At 44.2% G+C, this 14285-nt stretch overlaps 1 protein-coding gene across 1 annotated transcript in view; it reads right to left on the bottom strand.

The window, feature by feature from the left end:
* Positions 1-2256: 2256 nt before the first annotated feature.
* LOC147447197 (U-box domain-containing protein 44-like) overlaps positions 2257-14285 on the bottom strand; it is a 66345-nt gene continuing 54316 nt past the window's right edge. The window contains exons 3-4 of the mRNA XM_086523079.1: positions 4425-4734; positions 2257-3959 (exon numbers count right to left, since the gene is read on the bottom strand). Coding sequence (XP_086379205.1) covers positions 2383-3959; positions 4425-4734 — 1887 coding nt within the window. The 3' untranslated portion in view covers positions 2257-2382. The remainder of the gene's footprint in view (positions 3960-4424; positions 4735-14285) is intronic.

The raw sequence follows: 14285 nt of genomic DNA, 5'->3' as shown, positions 1-14285 counted from the left end.
AAGAATGTCATTGTCTGTAAATCTGTTTGAGTAAAGAAAACTTTAAAAATCACCTTTTGTCACAACTAAGCAAAGCAACAACTATACACCTATCTGTTTCACATGAGCCTGATAGAATGGGCCCTTCTCTTGTGTTCTTAGCAAATCTTGACATGGATTAACTGCTAGTCAAGTCTGGTAAAAAGCAGTAAAAAAATCATACCTCAAGAATCTCGTTGAGATGGTCATGAGGCAGTTGGGTATGCTTGAGCTCATCACGCATGCATTGGGCACATCATTCATCGTTGCCACTACATATGTCATCAATATAGTTGCAACAGGTGCATTCACAACTTATTGCTCTCATTTCCTCCACCATTTTAGTGTCAAGCTGGCAAGAGGAAAGGGAGGGCCGCTCAAGGGTGCTTGACTGCTTGAACAAAGTTATAAACTCTTTAAGGCTTTGAACATCTCCATGTGATAACTGATAAACTATTTTTCATTTGAAGTCAATGGAGGGAGTATTTCACACACACACACATTGTGTTTGTGTGTGTGTGTGTGTGTGTGTGTGTGTGTGTGTGTGTGTGTCTATGCATGTGTATACGTCTATATATACGCAAGTGCGTGCGTGCATGCGCATAGTATATAACTCATCATGAAATTTTCCGTGTGGTTTAATGTGATTGCAGCATTGCCTTTTTCTCTATTTAATGATCAAGGTGCATGCGTACATGCGCACAGTATATAACTCATCATGAAATTTTCCGTGTGGTTTAATGTGATTGCAGCATTGCCTTTTTCTCTAGTTAATGATCAAGGTAACAAACCCTTGGTATAGAAAGTTCAGTATGTTGCACACCCTACCATGATTTTTGCCCTCTTCCAATTAGATGAGTCTTTACATAGCATAAGAGAGACTACTTACAGAACATAAGATGCCTCACATGCCCTTGTCATTGAAGGGTAGGTAGCAAGTGATGGTTTAGGAGGCATCAAGTAGCTATGGAGAGCTCCAGCCATTTCCGTGTGACCTGGATGCTCCACACAGTTATTTCATGGGGAGCGTTTAAATGTGATCGAAAATGGGTTTATATTAGACAGACATGGTTGAGCCTAATGAGTGGGGTCTCTCTCCTTGTGATGAATAGACTTCAGGTAAGGGGAACAGTCTGGTGAGCAACTGTGACGAGTCCAACAGTAATGGCCAGTCGAACCGAGACAGACCTAAACGCTACAGAGTACCCCCAGAGAATTAAAGAGAAGTGAAAGGCCACACATCCAGAGCCACCGCCATTGGACTAAGAGGATGGGAGAGAAGATTTCGAGCCAGACATTGAGCACATAGAGGAAACTCTGTTGCCCCGTTGAGACATCTGATGTACTTGGACCCGGCAAAGATACCTTGGTGAATCCGACCTAGCCACATTAGGCCATCGGCCCTCACAGCAGGTTCAGTGGCAAAAAAAAAAAACACTGGACGGTATCTCCTTGCATCGACTTGGAGTCATACAGCCTACGTGGGGCTAGGGAATCAAGTGGGATGGCCTCCACGATGTGCCAAACTGTGGCACAGAATGGGAAAGTGGATTGGAACCGCGGGGGAGCCTTGAGGTTAGCTGAGAGCCTTGGCAAATCTGAACCAAGACGGATGAGACCCAAGCAAAGTGCGTGCAAGGCCCCAGCTGGAGTGTGCATTAGAGATTTTGAGGGAAAATAAAAAGAGTCTGCACAGATGTCACCTGATCCATAAGGTGAGCACATGATAAAGCACACAACAAATTGAAGCTTTAAAAAATCACCATGCTCGACATCAGCATGACCACGCATATAAAACACGTCCTTTACAGAACACCGCATCTTTTGCCAGACCATTTCCTTGCTAATGCAAAGAAAAAAGAGACACTTCATACATACAAAGGATGCACATTCGTTTACAGTAGCGAGCAAGAAACAGGTCACTCGGGAGCGAGCAACTAACTACTTCAAAACAGATATTTTATTCAGCTGCTTCAGAGATTTTTCATTATGTGCCTAGTGTGTAAAAATACAACAAAAAAATCACCGTATCGAAAAGTACACGTCAACTTCAACCTTCCAGAGGGTGACCTTGCATCCTATGAATCATACCCAAAAAAAAAAAACTGCCAAACAGTGACCTTGCATCCTACGAATCATACGCACGAGTCCATCTGTTGGAACATTTCCTTGCTTCTGCAAAGGGACAAGGGATGCAATGTTCTTGCTTATGCGAAGGGAAAAGGGACACTGGAAAAGGGACGCAATGTTCTTGCTTATGCGCAGGGAAAAGGGACACTTCCATGTACATAAAGAATAAAAATAATATGTATGTTTACATAGCAAGCAAGAAACTGTTCACTGGAGCAAGCAACTAAACCTAGTTCAAAACTTTCTTGTTTGAAAGACACCAGAAAGCTCCGGTATCTTGTTCAAGTGCTTCAAAGCTTTTTCTGCAACGTGCCTGGTGTTATTGTTGCCGCATTTGAAGGCTTCAACTAATGCAGTATGCACATTCCCATCAGTCGCAATGGTTCTTGCAATGTCTTCATTTCGTAGCATGCACTCCACAGCGGTCACAGCCAGCTGGCGTAATCGCTCTGTCTTGTGCTCCCTCATAATGTCGAGGATGGGTTGTACAGCATCTGCATTACTCAAGGCCTGAACACCACCATTAAGACTCTCAGGATTCATAATCAAGGTCAAAAGTGCTTTTAAAGCAGCCTCCGCCACCCCTAAATTTCCATGGTCAAGGCATGCTGCCAGTGAGGGCAACGCCCTGGCTTCAAGAAGGCAGAATGTTTGATTCGCAGAGCAGAGACCCCCATGCACTATGCATAAACCCGTTGGCTTTGGAGGCGGCTTGGAGAACAAAAAAGGGCAGCAGCGCTGCTCTGGTACAACCTTAGGTAGCACAGATAACTCTGTGGAATAAACTGAAAGATTAGCCAATGCTACGGCGCTCAAGCGCAGGACCTCGTCATGGCCAGCCGTGTTCAGCAAGTTTGTGAACAAAGCTGTCAGATTATACTCTTGAGCCAGCCTCACCACTTCAACATCACCCATGAGATAAGTGAACCTTGCCAAAATCCCAACCAAGCCTTCTTTGTAATCACTAACAAATCGACTGGCTCCTATGCGAGAAACTCCTTGACGCAACTCATCGAGTTGCTTCACAACCGTTGGCAATGCCCCTTCATCCAGTAGAGCACGTGTTAGCTGCGTGTCTTCAGTGGGCAGGTTAGCTAGCAACCGTGCGGCAGCTGCCTGCTCTTCTGTTACTCCACTCATTCCAATTAATCTCACCAACATGCCAAGCTGCCCTGTGGTAACCCGAAGGCCGTCTGCAACTTCCTGACCCATCTGAAGACAAAGATAATACAGAAGCTTCACTGAATTTGACCGCAGTTCCTTCTGTGGTGCCTCAAGGAACTGTATCAAACTAACAGTTGCACCAGCACTCTTGATAGCCATGATCACACGACCAGAAGCTCGAGACGAAGAGGCGAGACCCACCAACACTTGGAGAAGCTTTGCCTCAATTGCAGGGCCAGTGTTACTGACCAAGTGTAGCAAATTGTGCAATGTAGGTTCTGAAATCAGTGTATTGCCCTCTGCATCTATAGGGATTTTATCCAGGTCTACACCGGAGTTCACAATATTAGCTAGGGTGGTTGCAGCCACCTCCTTCAATTTCATAGGCAGTTGATTCACTCCAACTACAAATAGATCACGAATTAAAGGCCGAAGAATGCCTGCTTCAGCCAAAATTTTGCCATTAGCTTCAAGATTGGATAGCTGGCAAAGACACTTGAGTGCAGCCTCCCGGCCAGCCAAGTAACCGCTTTCAAGCATGTCCACCAAAGTCTTCCCCCCCATTGTTGCAGCTTTCATTTTCCCCTCTCGGCTGAGTACCAGCTCTGAAAGGAACATTGCCATCTCCAATCGAACTTCCTCACCGCCTGCATTTAAACACACACACACACACACACACACAATCCAAACAGAAGCACTTTATCAATCTTTCAAAAAAATGCACACCTTAAGATATGCAGCTTCTCCAGGATCAAGCAATTATCTTATCCATTTTATAAACCAACATGAACCATAAAATATGCCTCTTGGTACTTTCTCATGACATATTATAACCAAAAGCTGAATTCTAATGCCATACATTAATATGCACAAGCTAGTAAAATCTCAACTGGATTCATACATTCGAACCAGTTATATGCTTCGGTGTTCACATGTTTTTTCCACTTTTGCAAAATTTACAGTTCAAAAGTGAGGGCTTTTTGCCTAAGCCAGAAATATGCAAAAATGGGTATTTTAATTTGAAGCTTGTACACACATTTTGGATTTCATGTTGAAATGCTTCTTACAGGATTTTTATGTCAATGTGCTTCTTGAATAAAGATAACTACTACCTTCTAATAAGCGTTGCAAAAGGGGCTGGAGCCTTCCATTGACAGCCATTTGCCGCACATTTTGCTCACAATGTTCCAAATTTTCCAAAACTTGCTCTGCCTTTTGGACGGTAATGACATTTTCAGAGTTGCTACTAACAATCCCAACGAGAACCAGAATTGCTCCACTTTCAGCACCGAGTTTTTCACACAAGGGTTGATATTTTGAGAGCTCAAAAAGAAGTAACGCTGCCTCCTCTCTTTCCTTCGGCACGTCCCTGGACAAGCACTTAATACAATTGCGGATGGCAGCAGTCTCACCAATAGCTTCCTGTTTAACAAATCCAATCCATAAGCAATCTCTCTCTCTCTCTCTCTCTCTCTCTCTCTCTCTCTCTCTCTCTCTCTCTCTCTCTCTCTTGCGCGCGCGCGCGCGCTCTCTCGTGCAGCCGTTTTTTACCTAGTAGACAGCAGTTCACTCTTTTGATCATAACTTCTTTATCTGACCTCGGAATTGGGTCATCTATAGTTTCAATCGAAGAGCACGATGGCCTCTACGCATTGATGTATAAACAGAAAATTTATGAGAAATGAATGGCGTTTCTGCAGCAGCATTTCTGACGTGAACAAGTTTGGGAAAGTTTACTCTCATCCAAAATCTCCCAAGGATGGAGATAGCAACACAACCACTCCATTGTTATGGCATGCTTGGTATCATTGCAAGAGACCGTAAACAAGGTGAAGACTTACAGTACACTTGCAACAAAGAATGGCCCACTAAGGGTCTCAAGATGACGCTTGAGATGCAGACAATATGTTTGATGCAACTCGAAGAGAAAGTCAAAGAATGTAAACGTTCTCTTGTGGACTTGAATGCTTTGAAGGAGCGCATGAGCAAAGTGGAGTGTGACCATATATTGAAAGAGGAAAAATTTGACACCATGAGTTGTGATGTATGCGACATGAAAAATGTATGCACAAACAAGTCTTGGGCTGATGTATGTGATAGCAATGTGGTTCTTAATTCCTCTCTCATGCAAGTTATGGCCCAAACAAAGAATGTTGAGAATGTGGATGTAGAAGAGTTGGAAGGAACGAGAGCGATGTTCCAAGAATATTGTTATTCGTGGAATTCTTGAAGAGAAGTTAGAGACATCTCCTTCTCTAGCCATTGTTATTGAAGATTTCTTCAAAACCCACTTTGGCATCTCAAAAATTATGGTTTATGGAGCACATAGAGTGGGTAAGCAAGGAGCTCCTCGTTCGGGAGAATGGCCAACTATATGCACCATGCCTGATGAGACCAAGCGAAAGATTATCCTCGATAATGGTTAAATTTATTTGAAAGATACAAATGTTTTGTATAAGAAGATTGCACTATTATGCAACAAAACATACATCGCAAGGCATATGGGGATAGGAATAAGAAAAACAAGGACATGTCTCATGAAGAAAACATGCCGAAGCAGGAGGCAAGTTCCTCGAGCAAATAGGAACACTGACCTATGAGGCCAAGCTGCAATTGAAAGTATGCTTTTGGAATTGCAATGGATACCCATGGAATGCGGGGGTTGGCATAGATGAACTAACTAGCAAAGCCAATGTACTTCTTGCTGAAACTTCGGAGCGGGCATTGTACATTTATGTGGTCAAAGAATCTCATGCAACAAACAGGGTAAGAAGGGGTAGCATGTATGATTAAGAAAGGGTTGGAAGATTTTGTATCAATTGTCAAAGATGACCAGCACAAACATTATGTATGGTTGAAAATTATGACGCCAAAAAGAGCACCCATTTTTGTAGTCGGTTGCTACATTCCTTATCATGATTCTCCCTTTTATGCTTGCATGGATAAAGCTCAACCATTTGTTGATTTAGAGAAGGACATTGCTTATTTTAAAGGAAAAGATGATGTTATTGTTTTTGGGAATATGAATGCCGCACAAAAACATTGTAAGATGATACATTACAATTTGATATGCTATACAGTTCCAGGAGTTGGAAAAAGTTCACTTGTATGATCGTACTTCAATGGATGAGAAAAAGCCGAATCACTATGAAAAGTTACTTCTACACATGTGCAATAGCACAGGTATGTTCATTGCCAATGGAGTAACTTTATGGAGTGGAACCAATGGATTTACATGTAGAAAACACAATGGAGATAGTGTGATTGGCTATATGCTACTCTCCGAAGCCATCATGTATCGTATATAGAGAGTTTCACACTTGGCCAATGGACCCCGGAATCAGATCATCAGATCTTATGTATTGACCTTACATGTGGAGAAACAACTAAGCATAAAAATCTCACCCAAAATGAAGAAACATTCTCTTCGTTTGGATTTCAAATGGGCACCGACATATATTGAAATGGTTGAGCAAAAGTTATGGATGATTATGACGCACCATTGGAAACTAAATAGGAAGCTTTCAAGACTTGTGTTAAAGAATGCTTTTACATAAAGCGTGTCCATGGTATCCACGAAGATAGATTATGTAAAAGGTAGAGTGTCAAGATGCTCGAAAGTCCTTGATAACACTAGATGCAACTATGGACAAAGATAACTATCAAAATCATTTGCATACATACAAGGCATTGATTCAAAAGAAGAGGAGAACATGGGAAGTCAAGCATCAATTTTTCCCAAGTCCAAGAAAAGGCATGTACATGTGGAAGATTTTGGAGAAACTTAAAGGACAAGCGGGTTGAGAGTTTTGGCAACTTCAGTCATATGGATATGTACACGAATTGTAGGCAACTATATGAGCAACCAAATGGTAGAAAGATGTCGTTTTATGGTACACTCCCATGTATGCCCTCTTTTTTACTATTGAGGATGTGTGTGACGGGCTTGAAAAGTTGGCCACTTGCAAAGCAGAATGTCAAGGTGCAACGGAAGTGTTCAAGGATTTAGCTTGGATCTAGTACTCCACACAAACACGAGGTTACTTTACGTCACTTGAAAGAACTGAATTGAACACAATGAACGAGAGAGAGAGAGAGAGAGAGAGAGAGAGAGAGAAAAGAGAGACAACACGACATATCAGGTCCGAATCACCCTCAAGGACCCCTTTGCTCTGTTGCCACAGTAAGTACTTGCTTTATTACTTGCACAAATGCTGATACAATGACTAAAGGCCGATGATGCTAATGGATACTTGGTGAAGATGTGTCACGGTACTTGCACCACGTGCCAACGAAAAGAACATCTTGAATGTCACAAACTGCTGACATGTCAAGCCTTGAAGAATGAAGCCAACTTGCAGATCCTGGCCGAGGAGCCTAACCCCTAAGAAGAACAAGTAACAGAAGAAGAAGTCCTACCAACTTATGGCCCCAGTGACATAAAAGACATTAAAATAAAGCAGGACCCACACAAAGACTTGCGTAGCTAGCAGTACGAACGCTCCGAAAATTGCCCTGGCTGATGACGTGGCAGACTATACGGATTTCCGTGTTTTGCATTGATTGCTGACGTGGCAATTGTACGGAATTCCGTGATTTACGCTGGCAGCTTTTTCGCATTGCTTTTGGACCAGAAGCTTTTGAGTTTGAAGGATTTTCATGTAAACTGTTTTTGGGGCCTCGGGCCTTTAAATATGAGGCCATGGGCTCATTCTCTGGCATTCTTCTGGACGAAGGTACAGAGGATGGAGTATCGGCTTGTACTTTAAGATGCAATATAAAGAAATACCGTGTCACAAGACGGGCACCACGTGCCAATAGAAAAGAACAGACTGAAACATACTTTTAGCACTTCAATAACAACTGAACTGAGAGAGAGAGAGAGAGAGAGAGAGAGAGAGAGAGAGAGAGAGAGAGACGACACGCAACACGGAGTGGCAGGATTCCACCCAAGAGAGTATTGGCTCCAAACCTTGGCGCTCCTTTCGGTATTTCTTTATATTGCATCAACACAGTACAAGCCGATACTCTAGACTCTGCACCTCTCCAACAAGCATGCCAGAGAATGAGCCCTAATCTCATATTTGAAGGCCCTTGGCTTGAAAAGCAGTTATAGTAAAAAGCCTATAAAACTCAAAAGCTTCTGGTCCAAAAGCAATGCCAAAAAGCTGTCAACGCAATTTTCGAAAATCTGTCACGTCATCAGTTTTTGCGTGTGTGCGGGTCCTGCTTTATTTTAATCTCTTTATGTCACTGGGGCCCCATCGAACGGGGTCCCCGTAAGTTGGTAGGACTTCTTCTTTTGTTACTTGTTCTTCTTAGGGTTTAGGCCCCTCGGCCGGCATCTGCAAGTTGACTCCCTTCTTCACGGCTTTGACATCTCCCCTTCTTGAAAGAGAGTAATCGTCCGCAATTACAGCATATCTGCAAAACAACTCAAGTTAGCTCCCAAAAAAAAAAATCCGAGGGTCATTCCAAGGACATTCAGTTTGCTCTTTTTATTAAGGAGTTAGCTTCTTCTTTCTGCTCTTTCGATCAAGGAGTTAGCTTCTCCTTTCAGCTGTTTTGATCAAGGAGTTAGCTTCTCCTTTCTGCTCTTTTGATCAAGGAGTTAGCTTCTCCTTTCGTCCAGATTGGAACTCTTGATATTCCGGCGTAGTAAATTCAGCCATCATACCCAGATCGTACTGATCTTCCACGAGTGTCTTGGTGCACTAAAATTACATACCCAGGCAATCTCATCCAATTAGGAAAATTCAACAGTTGGCACATCACAATGCAACACAAATGCTCACATATGCATGTTACAAGACATAAAAATAAAAAGTTGCCGATGAACACTCCTCCCGCATAACCTAACAACGTCCGGGCCGGGAGATATTCAACGACTCCCTCATCACTCCTCCCGCATAACCTAAAAAGGTCCGCGCCGGGAGATATAGAGGCCTTTTACAACCAAACGCCCCCCAGACCGCAGCCTGCGTCATTTGGAGGTGCTGAGAGTAACCACTGCTCAGACTTCTTAATACTCCTCCCGCATAACCATCTAGGTCGGCCGGGAGATCACAACAACAATTATTTTACAAGCATACAACCAAACGCTCCCCAGGCATCGGCTTGCGTCGTTCGGAGGTTTTCAAACATACAACGAAACACTTCCCAAGCATCGGCCTACGTCGTTCCGAGGTTCAAACAAATACCAAAACAATATTTCTCACTTCTCCACCCGGGAGTAAAATCACCAATCATTGAAACTAGTATCAAACCAGAGTCAAACAATTCAAATCGGCACCAAAATAGGTTCAAAACAGATACCATCCATTTCAAACGAATTCCAAACAAGATCACCAAACAAGATCAAACAGAACTCAAACTTAAAAAAAAGCAATCTCAACATCAGTCGAGCTCGAAAAGTCGACTGACTTTCCATCTTTAAACTTGCACCAAAAATTAGGGTTAGGTTCATCCCATAGGGTCGTAGCCGAGCACAGCGAAGGAAGATGTCAGAAACCATATAACTTCGGGCAATTTCTTTTTTTTTCTTGAAAGCTTGCCAAGTACTTGGAGTATGCTGCTTGGTAGCTGTAGACATCAACATCTGCATGGCACTGCTTCTGAGAAAAACAGTGACTTGAAACAAATCTGGATCCTTCTCTTGCAAGTGATCTTAATTGGCTTATGCCCTGTAAGACATGAGCGGTGAAGACGGGAGCGCGCCCGATGCGCGATGAAGTAAGGGTGGGAGTGGCTAATAAGTTCGGGTTGGAAGGCGAAGATACCTCAAATAAAATTCCAAAAGCTCTATCTAGTCCTTTGTAGGACCAGTATGCTTTCAGAAAAGCACATGCCTGATGCTTTGATACCACTGTCACAAGACGGGCACCACGTGCCAATAGAAAAGAACAGACTGAAACATACTTTTAGCACTTCAATAACAACTGAACTGAGAGAGAGAGAGAGAGAGAGAGAGAGAGAGACGATACGCAACATGGAGTGGCGGAATTCCACCCGAGAGAGTATTGGGCCCAAACCTTGGCGCCCCTTTCGGTATTTCTTTAGATTGCATCAACACAGTACAAGCCGGTACCCCAGACTTTGCACCTTCTCCAGGAAGCATGCCAGAGAATGAGCCCTAACCTCATATTTAAAGGCCCTTGGCCTGAAAAGCAGTTATAGTAAAAAGCCTTTAAAACTCAAAAGCTTCTGGTCCAAAAGCAATGCCAAAAAGCTGCCAGCGCAATTTACGAAAATCCGTATAGCCTGCCACGTCATCAACCAACGCAAAAACGTGGAAATCCGTAGAGCCTGCCAAGTCATCATGCCAGCGCAATTTTCGAAAATCTGCCACGTCATCAATTTTTGCGTGTGTGTGGGTCCTGCTTTATTTTAATCCCTTTATGTCACTGGGCCCTATCGAACAGGGTCCCCATAAGTTAGTAGGACTTCTTCTGTTATTTATTCTTCTTAGGGTTTAGGCCCCTCGGCCGGCATCTGCAAGTTGACTCCCTTCTTCAAGGCTTTGACACGTCAGCAGTTTGTCACATACCGAAAGGGGCGCCAAGGTTTGGGGTCAATACTCTCTGGAGTGGCGGAATTCCACCCCGAGAGTATTGGCTCCAAACCTTGGCGCCCCTTTCGGTATTTCTTTATATTGTATCATCAAAGTACAAGCCGGTACTCCATCCTCTGCACCTTCGTCGAGAAGTATGCCAGAGAATGAGCCTATGGCCTCATATTTGAAGGCCCTAGGCCCCAAAGGCAGTTTACATGAAAAGCCTTCAAACTCAAAAGCTTCTGGTCCAAAAGCAATGCCAAAAAGCTGCCAGCGTAAATCATGGAATTCCGTACAACTGCCCACGTTAGCAATCAACGCAAAACACGGAAATCCGTACAGTCTACCACGTCATCAGCCAACGCAATTTCTGGAGCGTCCGTACTGCTAGTTGTGCAAGTCTTTGTGTGGGTCCTGCTTTATTTTAGTGTCTTTTATGTCACTGGGGCCCCATTGGACGGGGTCCCCATAAGTTGGTAGGACTTCTTCTTCTGTTACTTGTTCTTCTTAGGGTTTAGGCCCCTCGGCCAGGATCTGCAAGTTGGCTCCATTCTTCAAGGCTCGACACGTCAACAGTTTGTGACATTGAAAAACTTTAAGCACTTAAAATAACAACTGAACCCAAAGAGATGCACGACACACGAGACGAGGAGCGGCGGAGTTCCACCCCAAGAGAGCATTGGCCCCAAACCTTGGCGCCCCTTTCAGTATTTCTTTATATTGCTTCAACTGAGTACAACTCCCATGGCTCTGCTCTCCATCTCCCGCAGGCAGACTGCGGGAGTGAGAGCCCATGGGTCAATATTTAAAGGCCCTTGGCCTCTAAAGCAGTCTACATGAAAAGCATTCAAACTCAAAAGTAATTGGTCAAAAAGCTACCATCGCAGTTTGCGGAAATCCGTACAGGTTGCCACGTCAACAAGTCAACGCAAAATGCGGATCCGTACAGATTGCCACGTCAACATGTCAACGCGTTTTGCGGGGGATCCGCACATCAATTGCCGCGTCATCAGTTTTCCACGAGCCTAATGCTGAAAACGCTGATGCTTGAAGGTTTGAATCTGATGATGCTTGATGCTACGACGACGACAAGGCTATGGGCTGATCGGCTATCGCCGGTGGCCACGATGGGCCGAAACTGAAAAAACGCTAAGGCTTGGATTTTGTACTGTTGCGATGTAAAGCACCGACCAACCGAGTTACTAGGTAGCCCCGCAGGATACCAGCCTTGATGCCGACTCTGCCTTGCCAGCAAGTACTACCACTCGAATAGTCCTGTCGTGAAAACATTGCGAGTGAAGCTGAAAGGTAAGGGTGCTCGAAGATATTTCCAAGGGTTGCTTGTCGAACGGAAGTGGATGCCTACTACGTGCGAATGCAAATGCAGAAGAGGATTAGGGATCCTTTCTCCAACTCCTTTCATATCCGCATAGGACGCAAGTAGTGAAACCGGCCCGTGGGGCGATAGGCTTTGGCTTTCACCCGAAATTCTTTACTTTAGACACACACACGGAGCACTTTGAAAAAGTAACCTGCAACGAGGAATAAACACTTAAGCACACACACGGCTTGGAAGCTAGAATGCTCCGAGCAGACGCTGACAACCTGTAGGCCCCAAAATTGGCGTCCCTTTCGGTATTTCTTTATTGTTTAAGAGGGTAATTACAAGGAAGAGTCTTGGGAATTCTTTGCCTCTATCCAGCTAGATACCACCTATTCTGGCAAAATTTCGGCAACATAACAACCCCAAAACTTGCCCAAAACCAATTCCCCTACTGGAACTTGCTTCCACTGATTTAAACCCTCTGATTTCTGCCAAAAAAACAGTAAATTCAGGTCGCTGTATTTACTGGTTTTTGCTCTGTTTTCAGCCCTAAACAGTCCCCGAACTGCCCTCTCGCAGTGGGGCACTATTCCCAAGGATTCTGGCGTCCGTATGGCTGAAAAACAGTCAAAAAACAGCGCATAACCAGCGCTGAAATCGCACATGTACGGCGAGGTTATCACCCTCACCAGTGCCTGCTTTTGGAGCAACAGTTAGCTACTCTTGTTCCTGCTCACACAGGCTCTTGCCTCAACAAAAACACATGTAACCACACCGGTACATGGGTCAAATGAAGAGCCCTCTTGTGGGGCATCACATTACTGCACGTAGGGGGGAGAGAGAGAGAGCAGTGTGTAGTGTGCAGGTCATCACTCCTAGCACCACACTGTACATAGAGTGACTCCTTAGCTCTTAACCTGTGACAAAAGCTGAAAATGGCGCCCCCTCTTGCTGAAAATAGCTCCCCCCAGCCTCCAGAAGTGGCAGATTCGCTCACAGAGTGACACCTCGCCCGCTTTCCGAGTTTGGGCTTCCACGCTAAAAATATCTCAACCGGCGCGTCAGTTGACTTGGCAGCAGAGCAATAAAATGTTCCCCTTGTCATTCCAGAGCTAATGATGCGAACACATTTTCAGCTCCAAAATAGCAGTTAAAAGATGCTTCTGTTGGGATCCCACTGGTCTTCTGACCATCTATCCCCATTGGGACCGCATCCAAAAATGCAATGTGGCCCAACTGTCGGGTACTTTCCTTTGGTGACCCCACCTTGGCTTTATGCCTTTATTGAGTTCACTTCCTAGTATCCACCAACTTGCTAAGTGCGATGGGGGGACCTACATGATCTTGAACTGAGCCTAGACATCCTCTTACTATACAAATTCCAATGCCGACCCACTTCCCATCTGCGGGTGAAACTACCGTTCACATTGGCCATACAATGTCCGACCATTTGCAACTTCAAAAAGAGGGTCACAAAAATTAAACAAAAATCATTGAAAAGAAACCCCGTTTAGCAATTGCCACGCCCTCGTGACATAGTTAACAGTTGCCACGTCCTCGTGACATACCCCCCTCTTGAAATCGCAAATGTCCTCGATTGCATACCATAAATACATGCCACTAATGATCTTGTGTTGTCAGCACTCTTTTATCATCGCATGTATCCGCAAGAAAGGTCGTTAGACATAGATACAAATGACTTAATGAGACCTTCAAACTTTTGTCATTTCCATCTATTACACTGAATTCATATGTACATTTGATGTGCTAGCTCTATCATTACCCCTCCTTTGCACACGTTGGGTTGGAGCATACGTAGGCTGTAACCCAAAGGCTTCAAGGTAAAGCTGCAATACATTTGGTGACTCTGACAGTTCATGCTCTTCTATCCACTTTGCATCCATAGGCGGATAGTTCTTGAACTTCACCAAACAGCGTCTTGCAACCTGTCTTTTAACTTTTCTTTCCTTATGTGCCAAAACTTGCTCAAGTACCAATATCTCATCAAGTTCCTCAACTTCTGGATGATCCTCATTTGGCATACCTTCTGGCACATCACTCATGAAGGGTCTTAGAAGACTCACATGAAACGCATTA

This window comes from Adiantum capillus-veneris, chromosome 11, assembly GCF_014529385.1.
Source record: "Adiantum capillus-veneris isolate H3 chromosome 11, ASM1452938v2, whole genome shotgun sequence".
NCBI lineage: Eukaryota > Viridiplantae > Streptophyta > Polypodiopsida > Polypodiales > Pteridaceae > Adiantum > Adiantum capillus-veneris.
The sequence above is the reverse complement of the archived record's forward strand: the minus strand, read 5'-3'. Positions and strand labels throughout refer to the sequence as shown.